The sequence below is a fragment of the Bufo gargarizans genome, chromosome 1, assembly GCF_014858855.1.
Source record: "Bufo gargarizans isolate SCDJY-AF-19 chromosome 1, ASM1485885v1, whole genome shotgun sequence".
Lineage (NCBI taxonomy): Eukaryota > Metazoa > Chordata > Amphibia > Anura > Bufonidae > Bufo > Bufo gargarizans.
Genome location: NC_058080.1, coordinates 225,042,187 through 225,060,456, shown reverse-complemented (window position 1 = coordinate 225,060,456; position 18,270 = coordinate 225,042,187). Strand labels below are relative to the sequence as shown.

Here is an 18,270-nt window from a genome sequence, read left to right as displayed (position 1 = left end):
GTGGCCCCATTTTAGAAACTATGGGATAGGGTGGCAGTATTGTTGTTACTAGTTTAGGGTACATATGATTTTTGGTTGCTCTATATTACACTTTTTGTGAGGCAAGATAACAAGAAATAGCTGTTTTAGCCCAGTTTTTATTTTTTGTTATTTACAACATTCATCTGACAGGTTAGATCATGTGATATTTTTATAGAATAGACCAGGTTGTCACGGATGCGGCGATACCTAATATGTATACTTTTTTTATTTATGTAAGTTTTACACAATGATTTCATTTTTGAAGCAAAAAAAAAATCATGTTTTAGTGTTTCCATAGTCTGAGAGCCATCATTTTTTCAGTTTTTGGGTGGTTATCTTAGGTAGGGTCTCATTTTTTGCGGGATGAGATAACCGTTTGATTGGCACTATTTTGGGGTGCATATGACTTTTTGATCGCTTGCTATTACACTTTTTGTGAAGTAAGGTGACAAAAAATTGTTTATTTAGCACAGTTTTTATTTTTTATTTTTTATGGTGTTCATCTGAGAGGTTAGGTCATGTGATATTTTTATAGAGCCGATCGATACAAACACGGCGATACCAAATATGTATACTTCTTTTTATTTATGTAAGTTTTACACAATAACAGCTTTTTTCAAACAAAAAAAATGATGTTTTAGTGTCTCCATATTCTGAGCCATAGTTTATTTTTTGTGCGATTGTCTCAGGTAGGGGCTCATTTTTTGCGGGATGAGGTGACGGTTAGATTGGTACTTTTTTGGTGGGCAAACGCCTTTTTTGATCACTTGCTGTTGTACTTTTTGTGATGTAAGGTGACCGTATTTTTTACGGTGTTCATCTGAGGGGTTAGGTCATGTAATATGTTTATAGAGCCGGTCGATTTGAACGCGGCGATACCTAATATGTATACTCTTTTTTTCTCCTATTTTTTACCATTTTTTTTTAACTTTATTTGGGGAAAATTCAGTTTTTGTTTATTCTTACTTGAAACTTGAATTTTTGGGGGGAAACTTTATTTTTTCAACTTTTTTTTCACTTTATTTTTTGTCCCACTTTTGAACTTGAACTTTGGGGGGTATATTCCTTTACAATGCATTCCAATACTTCTGTATTGGAATGCATTGACTGGAGGCTGGATCTCACAGGCTCTTCACCGGAAGGCAGAGCGATGCCTTCCTTAGACATTGCGCTGCTTTCCATGCCATCGGGTCCCCCCCACAGCCGCATGGGGACCCGATGGCACCGCCGCACAGCCGCCGCAACCGCAGGTAAAGCCGCAAACCGCAGGTCTAAATTGACCTGCGGTTTGTGGCGATTGCCGATACGGGGGTGGTCACATGACCCCCGGCGTTGTGACAGGATGCCCGCTGAATGATTTCAGCGGGCATCCTGTTCCAATTAACCCCCGCCGCGACGCAATCGCGGTTTAAACCCATGACGTACCGGTACGTCATGGGTCCTTAGGGACTAGGGAAACATGCCGTACCTGTCACGACTGTGACTGTTCCAGACAGGTCTGGGAGGAGAATGTCGCAGCGACTTGCTACTTGCAATAGCTTGTGAGTTTGCTCCGTGGTTCAGGGTATGTCATCCGGGTTTTGCCTTGTGAACCTTTTTGTCCTGACTGGGAGTTTGTAGGCATCCTTCTCAGGTGAGTCCTGTCTGCCACTCCCAGCTACTATATTAGTTTCAGTTTCACTTGCAGTCATTGCCAGATATAGTCCTTACTTCCAGTGCTATTCTGACCTTTGAAGGAGATCGTTTGACGGTATTGCTGTGGAGCTCTTGTCCGGCGTGGACTGTCGTTATTGGGATCACCTTCTATGATCATGACTGGATAAGTCTATCTCTGCTGTAGATTGTTTGTTTGTTGCTGTCTTCCCCTGTTGTTCTCCTAGACATGAGTGATGGTGACTAGTGCTCCCATCTGCCTTTCCCCAGTCTAGTCTTGTTAGGGTGACTGAGGGTTTAGGCATCCTGCTCGCCACACGGGTTCACACCCCGTCTAGGGTATCAGGGCAGACAGGTGCCAGCTTAGGGTTAGTCAGGGGTGGCCATTCTATTTCCCATCCGTAGATAAGGGTCCCCCTTCCCCTCCGTCTGGTGCGACACGACTGCTGCTGGGATAGTGGTCGTGACAGTAGCAGTACGTCATGCGTCCCTAAGGGGTTAAAGGTTTATTTTTTTATTATTGCATTGCACTCATTTTGAGCTAAAATAATTTTTTCAATTGGTCTTTATACAAAATATATTCTGTCTTTTTTGTCAGACCAGGAGCAGAAAGATTCCTTATGTCTTTGACCTTATGAACACTCATTATAGCTCAGTTCTTATCTTACTGATAAGGATGTGGCTTCACTAAATGTTTATGGCCTCTGAGAGATAAGGGTTATTAGATGGGCACAATGTGAAAGTACCAGTCACACAGCTAGAAAAACTGTTAACCCTTTGTGACAGAACTGCTCAATATTTTTTAATAAAGGCCAATTAAAAAAGTGAGTAGTGGAGACAATATACAGTTTCAAACTAAGTTGTGTTCTTCTCCATTGACTGCCACTGTCATAGATGTAGTGCTCAGCATGGCTTCTAAGCAATGCGCTCAAAATGCACTGCAGGCTCAGCACTTTTCCTGACAGTTCCCCATGCTTTCTGCCTCTTCTTTCTGTACTAGAGATGAGCAGGGGGAATCTGAATAGTTGCTTAATGACAAACCTTTTGGTGGCATGGGTAATAGAGGTATGAGACAATTAGGTGAAATTCATCATAGCACATTGTCCCATAATCACTGCTTAGGTGCTAATTGTCTGCAGGGACCCGCACTAATCACAAAAACACAAATCATTCAAAGTCTAAGGCCTCTTACACATGGGCATCATGGATTTGGGCTGGATAAGATGCGGGTGAGTCGCGGGAAAATGTATGATTTTTCTGCGCAAGTGCAAAACATTTTAATGCGTTTTGCACGCGCGTGAGAAAAATCGGCATGTTTGGTACCGAAACCCGAACTTTTTCACAGAAGTTCGGGTTTGGGTTAGGTGTAGATTTTATTATTTTCCCTTATAACATGGTTATAAGGGCAAAGAATAGCATTCTTAATACAGAATGCTTAGTAAAATAGGGCTGAAGGGGTTAAAAAAATGTAAAAACATTTAACTCACCTTAATCCACTTGTTCGCTCAGCCCGGCTTCTCTTCTTTGCTATGCAGGAGGAAAAGGAGGGGTGGTGACGTCACTGATTCATCACCATGGTCACCACTGCACAGCAAAGAAGAAGACAGGAGAGAAGCTGGGCTGCGCGAACAAGTGGATGAGGTGAGTTAAATTATTTAGTTAAATTATTTATTTATTTATTTATTTTAACCCCTCCAGCCCTATTTTACTAAGCATTCAGTATTAAGAATGCTATTATTTTCCCTTATAACCATGTTACAAGGGAAAATAATTATGATCGGGTCCCCATCCCGATCATCTCCTAGCAACCATGGGTGAAAATCGCACCGCATCTGCACTTGTTTGCAGATGCTTGCGATTTTCACGCAGCCCCGTTCACTTCTATGGGGCCTGCGTTGCGTGAAAAGCACACAAAATAGAGCATGCTGCGATTTTCACGCATGCCCGTGTGAAAGAGGCCTAACAGAGATAGCTGAGTACAGTGCTCAGCTATTTCGTGACATGCATTACCCATGAGATAACAATTCAAGAGCATCTTTTCTTAGGGTCTCTTCACACAAGAAGATAATTGATTCGATTGAGCAATAGATGAGTCATTATTTGAGCCGTTAACGTTCGAACAACAACCCTTTAGATGCGCAGTGTATCGTGTATATATGTCTGCATGTGATTGTGTAATAGATAAGCTGCATTTCCACACGCACTGTGGAACAATCTGTGTTATAAACCATACCTGTTCACAAGTGTAGAATTCTGGATGATGAACAATGATATAGACGTCTACATCAACGATCGCAAAAACGACAAACTAAGTAAGTATCACTTGTCGTTTCATGCTTTTTAGTGATGATCAAGCATGCTGGGCCGAACACCTGTTCGGCTCGAGCATCTTGATGCTCGACACATGGTGGTACTCGAATAAGTACCGCTTGTGCTCGAGCGCAATGCTCGAGTCTACTCTCCGCACATTTCTTGGCTGCTACGCAGCCAAAAAACATGCAAGTAAGTGCTGCCTTCACTGTAGTTCCAGTAGCCATGTTTGCTACTGACATTACAGTGATTGCTGGCCGGAACGCGACATCGGGTGCTATATAGTACCCGATGACGCATGTTCGACTCCTTCGTAGTCAGGGAGAGCTGAGCATAGGAAGGGACAGAGAGTGTAGGGAGTGTAATTGAAACATTTATGTACAAAAAAAGTATTCAGAGATCCAAAAGTCCTTGTAAGGACTATTGTGTGTGACAGCAGCAATATATATTTGTAGCGCAACCTGCGCTAAATTGCTCAGTGTTAGGGAGAGCTGTGCATAGGAAGGGACAGACAGTGTAGGGAGTGTAATAGGAAGATTTTTATACAAAAAACTTTTCAGAGACCCAAAAGTCCTTTTTAGGACTATTGTGTGTGTGACAGCAGCAATATATATTTTTAGTGCATCCTGCGCTAAATACCGTGTAATAGGCCGCTGCGGACAGTTAAATTATTTGCGCCACATCTCCTGGGTAAAGTGTACGCATCCCTAAAATATCGGACATCCAGTGTACTTTTTCTGTAGATGGTGTCCGCTGCGGACAGTTAAATTATCCGTGCCACATCTCCCAGTTTAAAGTGTGCGCATCTCTAAAATATCAGTGACATCCAGTGTACCTTTTTTTGTAGACACTGCAAACAGTGATATTACCTGTGGTACCTGTCCTCTATAACGTTTCCTAATCACAAATACCTTTGTAAAAAAAAAATTGCGCATACACTTCTAAATCCTATGCTACTGTACGTGTGACATACTTTCAAACATATGTCACATTTAAAATGAAGAAGGCGAGCAGTAAGGGACGGGGAAGTGGCCGTGATGTTGATGGTGCACGCAGAGGCCATGGCCCTGGGCGCGGTGAAACTGTGCCTGCTGCCAGAGCACAAGAAAAACAATCATCCACGATATCTAGCTTACTGTCCCAGTTTGCAGGGAGCCGCAGGACACCACTCTTGAAGTCAGACCAGTGCGACCAGGTAGTCGATTGGATTGCAGCAGATAATGCTTCCAGTCAGTTAAGCACCATGCTGTCTTCAACCAAGTCCAGTCTCAGTAGCCAGGAGTCTGGTCAACATAATCCTCACCCTGATCCTCCTTCCTCCCACCATGTACAGTATGGCCAAACAAGTGATCCCACACTCGGATATTCCGAGGACCTCTTTTCATCGCCATCAATTGATTTGGCCCTCTCGCTAAGCACGCTTGAAGAGGGACATAAGATCTTGTGACCTGATTCCCAACCTCTTGAGCATCCACAGTCACAAGAACATGACGGTGGAGAACAGCAATAAGTGTTTAATGAGGTGGATGATGATGAGACACAGTTGCCAATGAGTCAACCGCAATTATTGTCTCAAGAGGTTGATGAAGAGGATGAGACACAGTTGTTCAATCACTGAGGTTGTGGTTAGGTCAACAAATCAGGAGGATGATCAGAGTGAGGAAGAGGAAGTGGAAGAGGAGGTGGTGGACGATGAGGTCACTGACCCAACCTGGGAAGGTGGCAAGCCGAGCGAGGACAGCAGTACAGAGGGGGAGGGATCTGCAGCACCGCAACAGGCTGGAAGAGGCAGTGGGGTGGCAAAAGGGAAAAGGCGGGCCACACCAAAAAGGCCCGCAACTGTTCCATGGAGTGCCCCCTTGCGGAAATTTCCTTTTTCAAGGGGTAGGTGTTCCGCAAAATGGCGCTTTTTTGAGGAAAGTGTGTACAACAAAAGAATAGTAATTTCCAACCTGTGCCATATGAAAATGAGCAAAGGCGTGAACACTAGTAACCTCGCCACCACCAGCATGATCTGCCACATGGCATTCAAGCACTGTAATAAGTGGGACAAACGCCTGGGTCCACAATCTGTGTCTGCGGGTCACACCACTGCCTCCTCTACTCCTATGTTACGTGCCGGCCAATCCCGTGTTGAAGGTGCAGGCACGGATGGCTCATGCCCTGAAAATGTTGCCATTTAGGCTAGGGGACACTAATGCTTTCCGCGGCCTGATGTCGGCGGCCATCCGGCGTTACACAGTCCCAAGACGCCACTATTTTTCAAGGTGTGCCGTGCACGCCTTACACCAACATGTGTCCTGTAACATCACACTTGCCCTGATCAATGCAGTTACTGCAGTTACTGGGAAGTTCCACTTAACCACGGACACATGGACAAGTGCATTCAGCCAGGGACACTATATTTCACTGACGGCACACTGGGTGAATGTTGTGGAGGCCGTGAGCGAGTTGTACCCTGAGATGGCACAGGTGCTACTGACGCCAAGGATTGCGGGCCCTACGTCGATCAGGGTTTCTGCCAGCACCTACGTTAGTGGCTCCAAACCCCACTTCTCCTCCTCCGACTCCTCCTCCACTTCCACCTCCAATTTATACGCATGCAGCCCCAGTCAGTCATCATTCGGTAGCTGGAAGCAGTGTAGCACTGGAGTGGAGAAGCGGCAACAGGCTGTGCTGAAGCTGATATGCTTAGGGGACAAACAGCACACCGCCGCAGAGCTGTGGCAGGGGATAAGAAACCAGACTGAGCTGTGGCTCTCGACACTCAACCTACAACCAGGCATGGTTGTGTCTGATAATGGCCGTAACTTGGTGGCGGCTTTGGAGCTCGGCAAGCTCACACACATCTCATGCCTAGCCCACGTGTTCAACCTTGTGGTTCAGCGGATTCTCAAAACCTACCCCAATTTGCCTGAGCTACTGGTGAAGGTATGCTGCGTGTGTGCACATTTCCGCATGTCATCGACCACTTCAGCCGAGCTTCCCAACAATCTGTTCATCTAAAGGTGCAGCTGATCACTCGATGAACAAGCGAAACGCTCATTCATCAGGTGAAACTGTCGTTCATGCAGGCACCTAAATTATCGTTTCTGGGCAGTAGACAGTCCGGTCTAATCCGAGATCTGCTGCCCAGAAACAAAGAGAACAAGCGATCGCAATAGTGACCTCTAATCCTCATACTCAGGAGGCGATCTCTACATGTAGATTAGAGATGAGCGAATCGAATCCCATGAAGTGGAATTCGATCTGAATTTCAGGATAAATTCGATTTGCCTAGAAGCCGTGCTTCGTGCTTCGTGTCAACGAATCGATTTAACCTGAAATAGTATAAAAAACTAAAAAATTCTAACTTACCTCCTCCATTTGCTCGCGACGAGCCGTCAGCCTCCATCATGCTTGAAGATTTTGGCTGAAATCCTGTGCGGCATGAGATTCCATCATCACACCAGCTGGCGTGATTACGTAATCTCACGCCGCACAGAATTTCGGCCGAGATCTTCAAGCAAGATGGCGGCTAGCCCGTCGCGAGCAAATGGAGGCGGTAAGTTTGATTTTCAAAAACGTATTATTGTTAATTTTACACTCAGGTGCCGCGATCATGTATGAATTGTTTTGTGAAATTCGACGAATCAGCCAAATCTCTAATATTGAAGAAATATGCTAATCTCTAATGTAGATGAAGCTCTTGACCTCCATTTAATGAGTAGCCGACTGTCGGGAAAGAGCGCTTCCTTCTCGATAATTGACTGCTCCTCTGCACATGTAAATCCACCTGAACTCTGAGTACTTGATTAAGTGACTGCAGATCTCGCTCAGTTAAGTAGTGCTACAAAATTTCTGTGTGTAGTCCACATCTGTTTGATAATAGGGTGTTACAATTCCTCTTGTCAATGCGATGTCTCCCTTCTGTAAGTGTGACATTACCAGCGATGACTGGACGCTATCAGTGTGTAGGGGCACAGCATAGAAGTGTGATGTTAGGAAAGGGGGTCCAAGTTTAGGAGACAGCCCAGGGCCTATGGTCTACCTAATCTTCCACTGATGGTCAGGCAGGTCAAACAACTTTTAAAGTTATGAAGCATTACTATTGCGGAAAAACAATAGGGTTCTGTTTGGCCAGCAGATCCCCTCTGATTTTTATATAAAAAGCCATGGGGAACTGAACCTGATCTCTGGACGTGTGTTAATGAGTCCATACTGACCTGTGGTGTGAATAAAATGGAGGTTTTTATCTTTCTGGGTAACACTCTGTGAATCCTGCAAAATCTCATGAAACACAATACTCTAGATAGGTTCATCTCTGTGTTTAACATATATCCTGATGGTGGTATCCCAACACCTGCAGACAGAAATATTAGTTTATAAGATACGTATTCATGCATCTTTAGAAACAACTGAGAAGGACATTTCATAGGTAGCTAATTTACCTCAATGGAAAAAAAAAACCATTTTTCTGGTACAGATTGGCACCTTCACACTGATATCACTATTGCTCTCTTTTGTGAGATAACTATGTACACCTTTGGGGATTTTTTTATTTTATTAGTCAATTGTACTAAAAAATCATTTTTTTTAAATTGGTCTTTATTTAAAAATATAAAGTTGTTTTCTCTGCACAGAGCCGAGATGCTCTACTAGCAGGATCTGAATTTTCTCTCTCTTGTCCGTCAGACAGGGAGCTGACCGGCTCCTTATCTCTGCTCTCAGACCTTATAAACACTCATCAAAGCTCAATCCTTATCTTACTGATAAGAATGTGGCTTAAATAAATGTTTATTACCTCTTAGTAATTTAGAGATAAGGGTTATTAAATGACTGGCACATAGGGAAAGTGAAATAAGATGCACACAGCTAGAAAAACAGTTAACTCTCTGTGACAGAATGGCTCAATATTTTTAATAAAGACTAACTGAAAAAATTATTTTTAGCCGTAAATGAGTAAAATGAAATCATAAAAAACTGCCCCCGAAGGTGTACATGGCCTTTAAGACTAGGGCCACACGACAATCTTGCATTCCTCACCTTTAGTGTAACTAAAGATTACTGTGTAGCACTGCAGCCATTGACCCGAATGGGGTCGTAGCATGACTCGCAAATTACTGTGACCCCAGAATGCAACATTAAGTTGCTCTGAAGATCATTGTGTAGCCCCAGCCTTAATAAATGGCTACAAATCTTAATGGACACACTCCCTTCATTGGAAAAACTTCCGGTATCATTTGGTAGAAGAATTGTGCAGAATTTTGCTTCTGGCAACAGCATTGGAAGTACCCTTTAAAGAGGACCTGCCCCCTCTACTAACATATCTGTTTTAGTAACTACTTGCATTCTTCATTTAATAATTCTGGAGCATCTTATCATATAATTCTATGTTGTACTATTCCTCTATTCCAGAAGTTTGAATGCATGTATGAATGAATTGCCAGCAGTCAGAAATAAAGGTCCAGCTGGTTGTTACCAGTTGGGGTGCGTGTCCCTGCAAATTTTGACATTATCCAATCAGTGATGCAAGTATCAAACTGTGCAGGGACACACTCCTAGCTTGTAACACCCAGCTGGACCTTTATTTCTGACTACCGACAATTCATTCTAGCAGGAATAATAAAAAAAATTGCATAACTTAGAGTTAGGCTACTTTCACACTCGCGTTTTGTGCGGACCCGTCATGGATCTGCACAAATGCAGCCGTTCAGATAATACAACCACATGCATCCATTCAGAACAAATCCGTTTGTATTATCTTTAACATAGCTAAAACGGATCCGTCTTGAACTCTATTGAAAGTCAATGGGGGACGCATCCGTTTTCTATTGTGCCATATTGTGTCGGTGAAAACGGATCCATCCCCATTGACTTAAATTGTGTGTCAGGACGGATCCGTTTGGCTCAGTTTCTTCAGATGGACACCAAAACGCTGAAACCAAAGAGGAATGGAGGCGTAACGGAGCCAAACTTAGCCAAACTGATGCATTCTGAGCGGATCCTTATCTATTTATAATGCATTAAGGGCAAAACTGATCCGTTTTGAACCGCTTGTGAGATCCCTGAACAGATCTCACAAACGGAAACCAAAACGCCAGTGTGAAAGTAGCCTTATATGAATAGATGCTCCAGAATAGTTATTATTTATGAAATGCAAACAGTTACTAAAACTGACATGTCAGGAGAGGTTACAGGTCCTCTTTAACGGGTTTCGTTGGATTGACTATAATCAGATCACAAAAGTGTCCTCCAGCTGTAATCTTTGAAGAAATCAGGCAGCAGGTGTTCAGTTTCCCTACAGTGCCTCCATAGGGGAAATTAAGCATTACGCTGTGTTCATTAAAATCAATGAATTGTATGTGTACTGTGGGACAGGACTTCCTAAGCAAGAGAAGATCTTTGGAATTGCTCTCCACTCTGAGGATCCTAAACAGAGGATCCCCTCTATTAGCACGGAATTCCCTAATAGTGTGTATAAATATGGTTTTCTAAAATTGACAACACCTTTAACTTAGTGATATATTAAATGTAGGTGGTTCTTCCAAATTATATACCGATTTTGATGGCAAAGATTGAAGAGACTAATGCATTTTCCATATTTTTTTCTTTCATTTTGCACATGGGCCCATAATTTGCACTTAAAGATATTTTTATATTTTATACTTTATGGTGTATATGTAAATTATTTCTTTGGAGATGGGACATCCTTGACATTATAAGCAATTTGACACATTCACTAGGAGAGAATATCCTTGGATGTCAGAAACAATTGGTTGTGTTTCCTGTCTGCATATTTATTGAGTTATTGTTGAAAAAACCTCTAATTGACATGACAAACCATGTCTTCGACTGGACAGTCCTGGTTCTTAGCAAGAACCCCATCATGATATATTGTGTGTATTAATTTAGGTTCATTAAGAAAATCTTTGTTGAAATGTTATATTATTATTTTTTTACTAATTGCTCAAATTTTCCTACAATATAAAGAATATGCAGTTTTGATCAAACAAAAGCAAATAACATGATCACTGCTTTTATGAGAAGTAAAAATGAAATATCAGACTAATCCTAATTCCCAAAATGAATCTTGTTTGGCAGCATTTTAAACAACAGGTAGAATAAAAATGTATGAACTTACTTTGGTGTTTGGTGACTAGCATAAAAATATAAATGAAGAAAAACATCATTGTAATTGGATTTTTTCACAGGTGGTACCACAAAAATAATATACTGCAAGCAATTATAGATGGCTCTCTGCAAACTTTTAACTTACTTTTTCCAAAAATATAGCTATGTAGACTGCAACATTAAACAGTTATGAACCCTAAAATGATGAGGTGTACAAATATAAAAAGAGCATTGAGGACCATTCTTAGTTCCTGGCACTTCATGGTGGAGATAGGTCTTTGAACTAGCTAAGAAATTACAGGGAGTGCAGAATTATTAGGCAAGTTGTATTTTTGAGGATTAATTTTATTATTGAACAACAACCATGTTCTCAATGAACCCAAAAAACTCATTAATATCAAAGCTGAATATTTTTGGAAGTAGTTTTTAGTTTGTTTTTAGTTTTAGCTATTTTAGGGGGATATCTGTGTGTGCAGGTGACTATTACTGTACATAATTATTAGGCAACTTAACAAAAAACAAATATATACCCATTTCAATTATTTATTTTTACCAGTGAAACCAATATAACATCTCAACATTCACAAATATACATTTCTGACATTCAAAAACAAAACAAAAACAAATCAGTGACCAATATAGCCACCTTTCTTTGCAAGGACACTCAAAAGCCTGCCATCCATGGATTCTGTCAGTGTTTTGATCTGTTCACCATCAACATTGCGTGCAGCAGCAACCATAGCCTCCCAGACACTGTTCAGAGAGGTGTACTGTTTTCCCTCCTTGTAAATCTCACATTTGATGATGGACCACAGGTTCTCAATGGGGTTCAGATCAGGTGAACAAGGAGGCCATGTCATTAGATTTTCTTCTTTTATACCCTTTCTTGCCAGCCACGTTGTGGAGTACTTGGACGCGTGTGATGGAGCATTGTCCTGCATGAAAATCATGTTTTTCTTACCTTGCAGACTTCTTCCTGTACCACTGCTTGAAGAAGGTGTCTTCCAGAAACTGGCAGTAGGACTGGGAGTTGAGCTTGACTCCATCCTCAACCCAAAAAGGCCCCACAAGCTCATCTTTGATGATACCAGCCCAAACCAGTACTCCACCTCCACCTTGCTGGCTGTCTGAGTCGGACTGGAGCTCTCTGCCCTTTACCAATCCAGCCATCTGGCCCATCAAGACTCACTCTCATTTCATTAGTCCATAAAACCTTAGAAAAATCAGTCTTGAGATATTTCTTGGACCAGTCTTGACGTTTCAGCTTGTGTGTCTTGTTCAGTAGTGGTCGTCTTTCAGCCTTTCTTACCTTGGCCATGTCTCTGAGTATTGCACACCTTGTGCTTTTGGGCACTCCAGTGATGTTGCAGCTCTGAAATATGGCCAAACTGGTGGCAAGTGGCATCTTGGCAGCTGCACGCTTGACTTTTCTCAGTTCATGGGCAGTTATTTTGCGCCTTGGTTTTTCCACACGCTTCTTGCGACCCTGCTGACTATTTTGAATGAAACGCTTGATTGTTCGATGATCACGCTTCAGAAGCTTTGCAATTTTAAGAGTGCTGCATCCCTCTGCAAGATATCTCACTATTTTTGACTTTTCTGAGCCTGTCAAGTCCTTCTTTTGACCCATTTTGCCAAAGGAAAGGAAGTTGCCTAGTAATTATGCACACCTGATATAGGGTGTTGATGTCATTAGACCACACCCCTTCTCATTACAGAGATGCACATCACCTAATATGCTTAATTGGTAGTAGGCTTTCGAGCCTATACAGCTTGGAGTAAGACAACATGCATAAAGAGGATGATGTGGTCAAAATACTCATTTGCCTAATAATTCTGCACGTAGTGTAAACCACTATTCCTTCCGTGTGATTACTCAGAAAGGTCTACACTTAGTGGCGTCGCTAGAGGGGGGCGAGGGGGGGCAATTGCCCCCCCTATGTTGTTCCTTGCCCCCCCAGGTGCCCCCCCGCTGATTCCCCCGAGTGAATACTAATGAGCGCTTCCATTAAGGAAGCGCTCATTAGTACAGAAGGACCAGGAAGTGGTGAACGCTCTGTACTCACCACTTCCTGGTCCTCGGCTGTCGGCTGTGCAGGGCTGCGCACAGCGTGAGGTCGCTCTGTGACCTCACGCTGTGCGCGCCAGTTTAGAGCACGCACAGTCGACTGAGGAGGGAGAAAATGGCAGGCGGCGTCCGTCCAGGAGCAGGAGAGGTAAGTGTTTTTTTTTTTAATTTTATAAAAAATGTGGCTGCTGGGGGCATTATGGGGGCTAATAGGAGGCATATGCGGCTAATAGGAGGCATATGGGGCTAATTGGAAGCATATTTGGGGGCTAATTGGAGGCATATTTGGGGGCTAATTGGAGATGTATGGGGGCATTTGGAGGCATATTTGGGGGCTAAGTGGAGGCATATTTGGGGGCTAATAGGAGGCATATGGGGCTAATGGGAGGCATATGGGGCTAATAGGAGGCATATGGGGCTAATTGGAGGCATATGGGGGCTAATAGGCATATGGGGCTAATAGGCATATGGGGCTAATAGGAGGCATATGGGGGCTAATTGGAGGCATATGGGGGCTAATTGGAGGCATATGGGGGCTAATTGGAGGCATATGGGGGCTAATTGGAGGCATATGGGGGCTAATTGGAGGCATATGGGGGCTAATTGGAGGCATATGGGGTCTATGGGGCTAATTGGAGGCATATGGGGGCTAATTGGGGGCTAATTGGAGGCATATGGGGGCTAATTGGAGGCATATGGGGGCTAATTGGAGGCATATGGGGTCTATGGGGCTAATTGGAGGCATATGGGGTTAATTTGAGGCATATGGGGGCTAATTGGGGGCTAATAGGAGGCATATGGGGGCTAATTGGAGGCATATGGGGGCTAATTGGAGGCATATGGGGTCTATGGGGCTAATAGGAGGCATATGGGGGCTAATAGGAGGCATATGGGGGCTAATAGGAGGCATATGGGGGCTAATTGGAGGCATATAGGGGCTAATTGGAGGCATATAGGGGCTAATTGGGGGCTAATAGGAGGCATATGGGGGCTAATTGGGGGCTAATTGGAGGCATATGGGGGCTAATTGGAGGCATATGGGGGCTAATTGGAGGCATATGGGGTCTATGGGGCTAATTGGAGGCATATGGGGTTAATTGGAGGCATATGGGGGCTAATTGGGGGCTAATAGGAGGCATATGGGGGCTAATAGGAGGCATATGGGGGCTAATAGGAGGCATATGGGGGCTAATTGAAGGCATATGGGGGCTAATTGGAGGCATATGGAGCTAATTGGAGGCATATGGGGGCTAATAAGAGGCATAATGGGGGCTAATTAGAGGCATAATGTGGGCTAATGAGGCATAATGGGGGCCAATGGGGCTAATAAGAAGAATAATGGGGGCTAATGAGGCATAAGGGCTTATATGGGGGCTGATATGGGAGTGATGAGAGGCATAATGAGGGCTAATGAGAGGCATAATGTGTCATCCACAGATCCCCCATAACAGTGTGTCTTCCACAGATCCACCATAACAGTGCGCCTGTGCACTGACGAGAGACAGAAAGAAGGGGAAAGAATCCGTGGAAGCAAGCAGAGGACAGCACAGCAGACGACTGAATAGCTTCTTTTGTAAGTAAATTGTTTTATTATAACTGTATCCCTGCAGACCGCAACTCTCTCGTATTTTGTAATCTTATTTTGTTTTTGCCCCCCCATTTTTGACTGTGGTATCTTTGTGCCCCCCCTATATATTGTTCCTAGAGTCGCCACTGTCTACACTAGGAACATCTGGACTCACCTTGAATAGTAATGCTTGGGGACCAGACAGCCTGAGACATTGCAGTCTACCATGGCAGACCATCAAGCTCAGTGCAAAGCAACATGGCTGCCACCCTCATTAAAAACAGGCTTATATTCAAGAACATCCACTGCGTTGTCTGAAGAAACAGTCAACTGAGCAATGGTCCACACACCCCAAGGTACATTTGTAGAAGTACTCACATTTGCTACCCAGGTACTTTCTTCCTCACTAAATGGTCCAGATAACCTCTTGTTTACCAGAGGTCTTAGTAGCACCACTTCATGGATTGACTGTGACATAAACCAATGGACTGACTCTATCCGTGACTAAGCTAAGACTTGGTAATATATTGATCTTCCAAATGGTAACTGATTTATCAACACCCAAAGCCTCATTCACCCTAATGATGCGAGGTAGGAAGGGTTTTGCTCCCCTGTATCTTGTTTTGTCTGCATGCTATTTCATCATCCCTGTTGACGATAATCTGTGGCCATCAATGTCCTCAGATACATAAATCTGGTCAGAAAATCTGGGAAGATGGTATGAAAATGAGCCCTTAGCCAGCTCTGCCTCTGATGTAAGGATACAAATTCAATCTATTGTGGTACTAAATGATTGGTTCTAAATGGGCCAAGATGATCAAATACATGGACCATATACCAAGCATATTGCTACCATGGGCTAGTAGATATAATTTTAATAAGAGTGCAGAAAGGTTTGGGCTATAACCTCACCCTATGGAAGGCATTATTTAGAATAAACATTTGTTTGATATACTTAGTATGTCTCGGTCTTCCATCAAGAAGAGGATGGATCCATTGCGATCAGTGACTACAGCATATGGGATCAGGATCCTGAAATTATTTGGAAGACACAAAAAGTTGTGTAACATCTTCAACCAGTTAGACGTAAGTGGAACCTGAGGAAAAGAAATGTAAAATGTAAATTGGAGGGTAATGTAGCTCCACTGACCATTTGCAGGCCCAATACCAAACCGTTGTTTAACAAAATCAGGCTCAAGATGCAAACTTCAGTTGTCCAGTTCTTCTGCTACATTTGTCTATGCCAAACCTTGAGCTTTAATAAAATTTAACTGGAAAAATAATAAGTGAAACATTTTGGATAACCTTACCCAAAATCTTTAGTATAAGGTAGAGTTACCTATTACAGCAGGTATTTGGGAAAAATTAAAGTTAGTTTTTCGTGCAGCTATTTCTATGTCCAGGACTTATTGATGACCTGTCCCCTTGAAAAGCCATTTGACCTTTGTAAGTGACATCACAGGCTGAGGAAGAGGAAGCATCATGTGATGAAGTGCCCCAACCCATTTCAATAGCTGATGGGCGTAGGAGATTGGAGTCGGATCCCCACCAATGAGATAATCACAAACTATTCTCCGGATACGTGATCAACATTTAAAAATTCAGCATACATAGCATGTTTTTAAACAATGGTAACACCCAATAAAGCACAATACCATAAGAATCTACGTTATAAAATGCTTATTATGTCATCTGCCACTTCTCTGCCCAAGCTTCCCCAAGTTCTCAGCCACTGTTATACACAATTTCTTGCCACCACAGATATGCTGGTGGCAAGGGATGGGGAATCGGGGTCTCATTTGTGGAGATCACAATGGTTGAACTCCACCAATCTACATTTATTAACTATCCAATGTTAATGGCTTCAATGTACTCCCTACCCAGTAATTTATATCCACCCTCCCCCTAAATATTCTCCTGTTATGCAACATTCTTCAATCTAGGTCAATGGGGTATTATCAGCGTTCTGCCTATTCACTAGCATATGCCAAAACATTTTGATCAGTGGTGGTACACTCTAGATTTATGCACAGCAGGTGGCAGGAAGCATCTCTGTATAGGGAAAATACAGCACTGCTTCCTGTGAGTCCCGAATCATGAGCATAAAGAGGACCTGTCACCTCTCCTGATATGTCTTAGCAAGTACTTGTATTACCCATTAATAGATATTAAAGAAGTCTTCTTTAACCCGTTAGTGACCACCCATAACTAAGGGGCTAAGGGGTCACTAAGGAGATTTAGGCCGGGCCACTGCCTTTTCACAGGTCTCCTGTGCAGCAAAGAGCAGGGGCTCGGCTCTCACATGAGAGCTGCACTCTTGCTCTAACAGCCCGGACCAGCAGTTAGAGCTGATCCGGGCTGTTTAACCTCTTTCATGCCGCGGGCAATGGCACCCGCCACATGTAAGCGGTAGCAGAGGGAGCGGACAAATGCGATCGTGGGGTGCCATTGTGTGTAAAGCCTGGCTGGGGTCTGGTATTGGCCCCCAAGCCTGCCTTGAGTGTTTTCCAACAGGCTGCACCTCTCTGGCACAGTCTGCTGGCCAATGTCAGTATAGCACTATAGGGATAGAGCATTGTATTTTAAAAGCAATTGAAATATTTCCTGTTATAGTCAACCTTAAGTAATAAAAAAAAAGTAAAAATAAGTTAAATTAAATGTAAAAAATTCTAATAAAAATACGCTTTTTTCCATAGAAAATATGCTTTTCAATGAAAAAAATTAAATTTCACCCACATGGTTCATATCTCTGTGTTTGTAATGACCCGCACTACTCAAATATCATGTAAGTTATCCTCTATGGTAAACGCCGTAAACAACAACAACAACAAAAAGACAGAATTGCTGATTTATTCTTAGTCGCCACTGATAGAGATATGGACTACATTCTTTGAATTAGCTAAGAAAGCTCCCACATACTTTAGCTCTCAGACACCACCTTATCTTCTCCAGAGCACAAAGGTTCCATCCTACCGAAGAGAACATGCCTCTTTGCTACGTCATATATGCTTTTTTTTCTTAGTGAAAACTCCATTACAAGATGGCGCTTGCAGCTAGATATTTACATAGTTCACATACCACAGTTAGTAAAACAATGCACAATGGGCAGATGCTAAGTGTTATCTCTTTTCTTATTTTCATATTTCAGCCAATGTAACAATGCCACATGCTTTAGGGGGAATGCCTCTCTGATGTCTATATAAACTGCTGTACTTCCTGTAATAAACAAGAATTAGCTTTGACCCCAGTGTGTGTGTCACAGTTATTTTCTTCTGTGCACGTAAAACCTTTGAGTTACTAATAATTTGGAGCAGTAGAGCAAAAGTAATCAGCCCCGATTGAGGGCATTTTTATCACCACCCAAAAAAACTTGATAACAAGTGATAAAAAAGCATAATTTACCCCAAAATGATACCAATGAAAAATACAAGTCATCCCGCAAAAATCAATCTCTCACACATCTCCATAGAAATAGAAAAAATAAAGTCATAGGTCTTGGGAAGTGGCGATGCAAAAAGATTTTCTTCTTTTAATTAAA

At 42.8% G+C, this 18,270-nt stretch overlaps 1 protein-coding gene across 3 annotated transcripts in view; it reads right to left on the bottom strand.

Annotated features, from left to right (window-relative positions):
• The window catches only part of LOC122920124, an 80,460-nt gene that overhangs the window by 16,061 nt on the left and 46,129 nt on the right, over positions 1-18,270 (bottom strand). For 2 of the 3 annotated variants that reach the window (XM_044269543.1, XM_044269370.1), the window contains 2 exons: positions 15,688-15,829; positions 8,190-8,326 (listed from right to left, as the gene is read on the bottom strand). In XM_044269543.1, coding sequence (XP_044125478.1) covers positions 8,190-8,326; positions 15,688-15,829 — 279 coding nt within the window. The remainder of the gene's footprint in view (positions 1-8,189; positions 8,327-15,687; positions 15,830-18,270) is intronic. The other variant, XM_044269456.1, reaches the window with a different exon arrangement.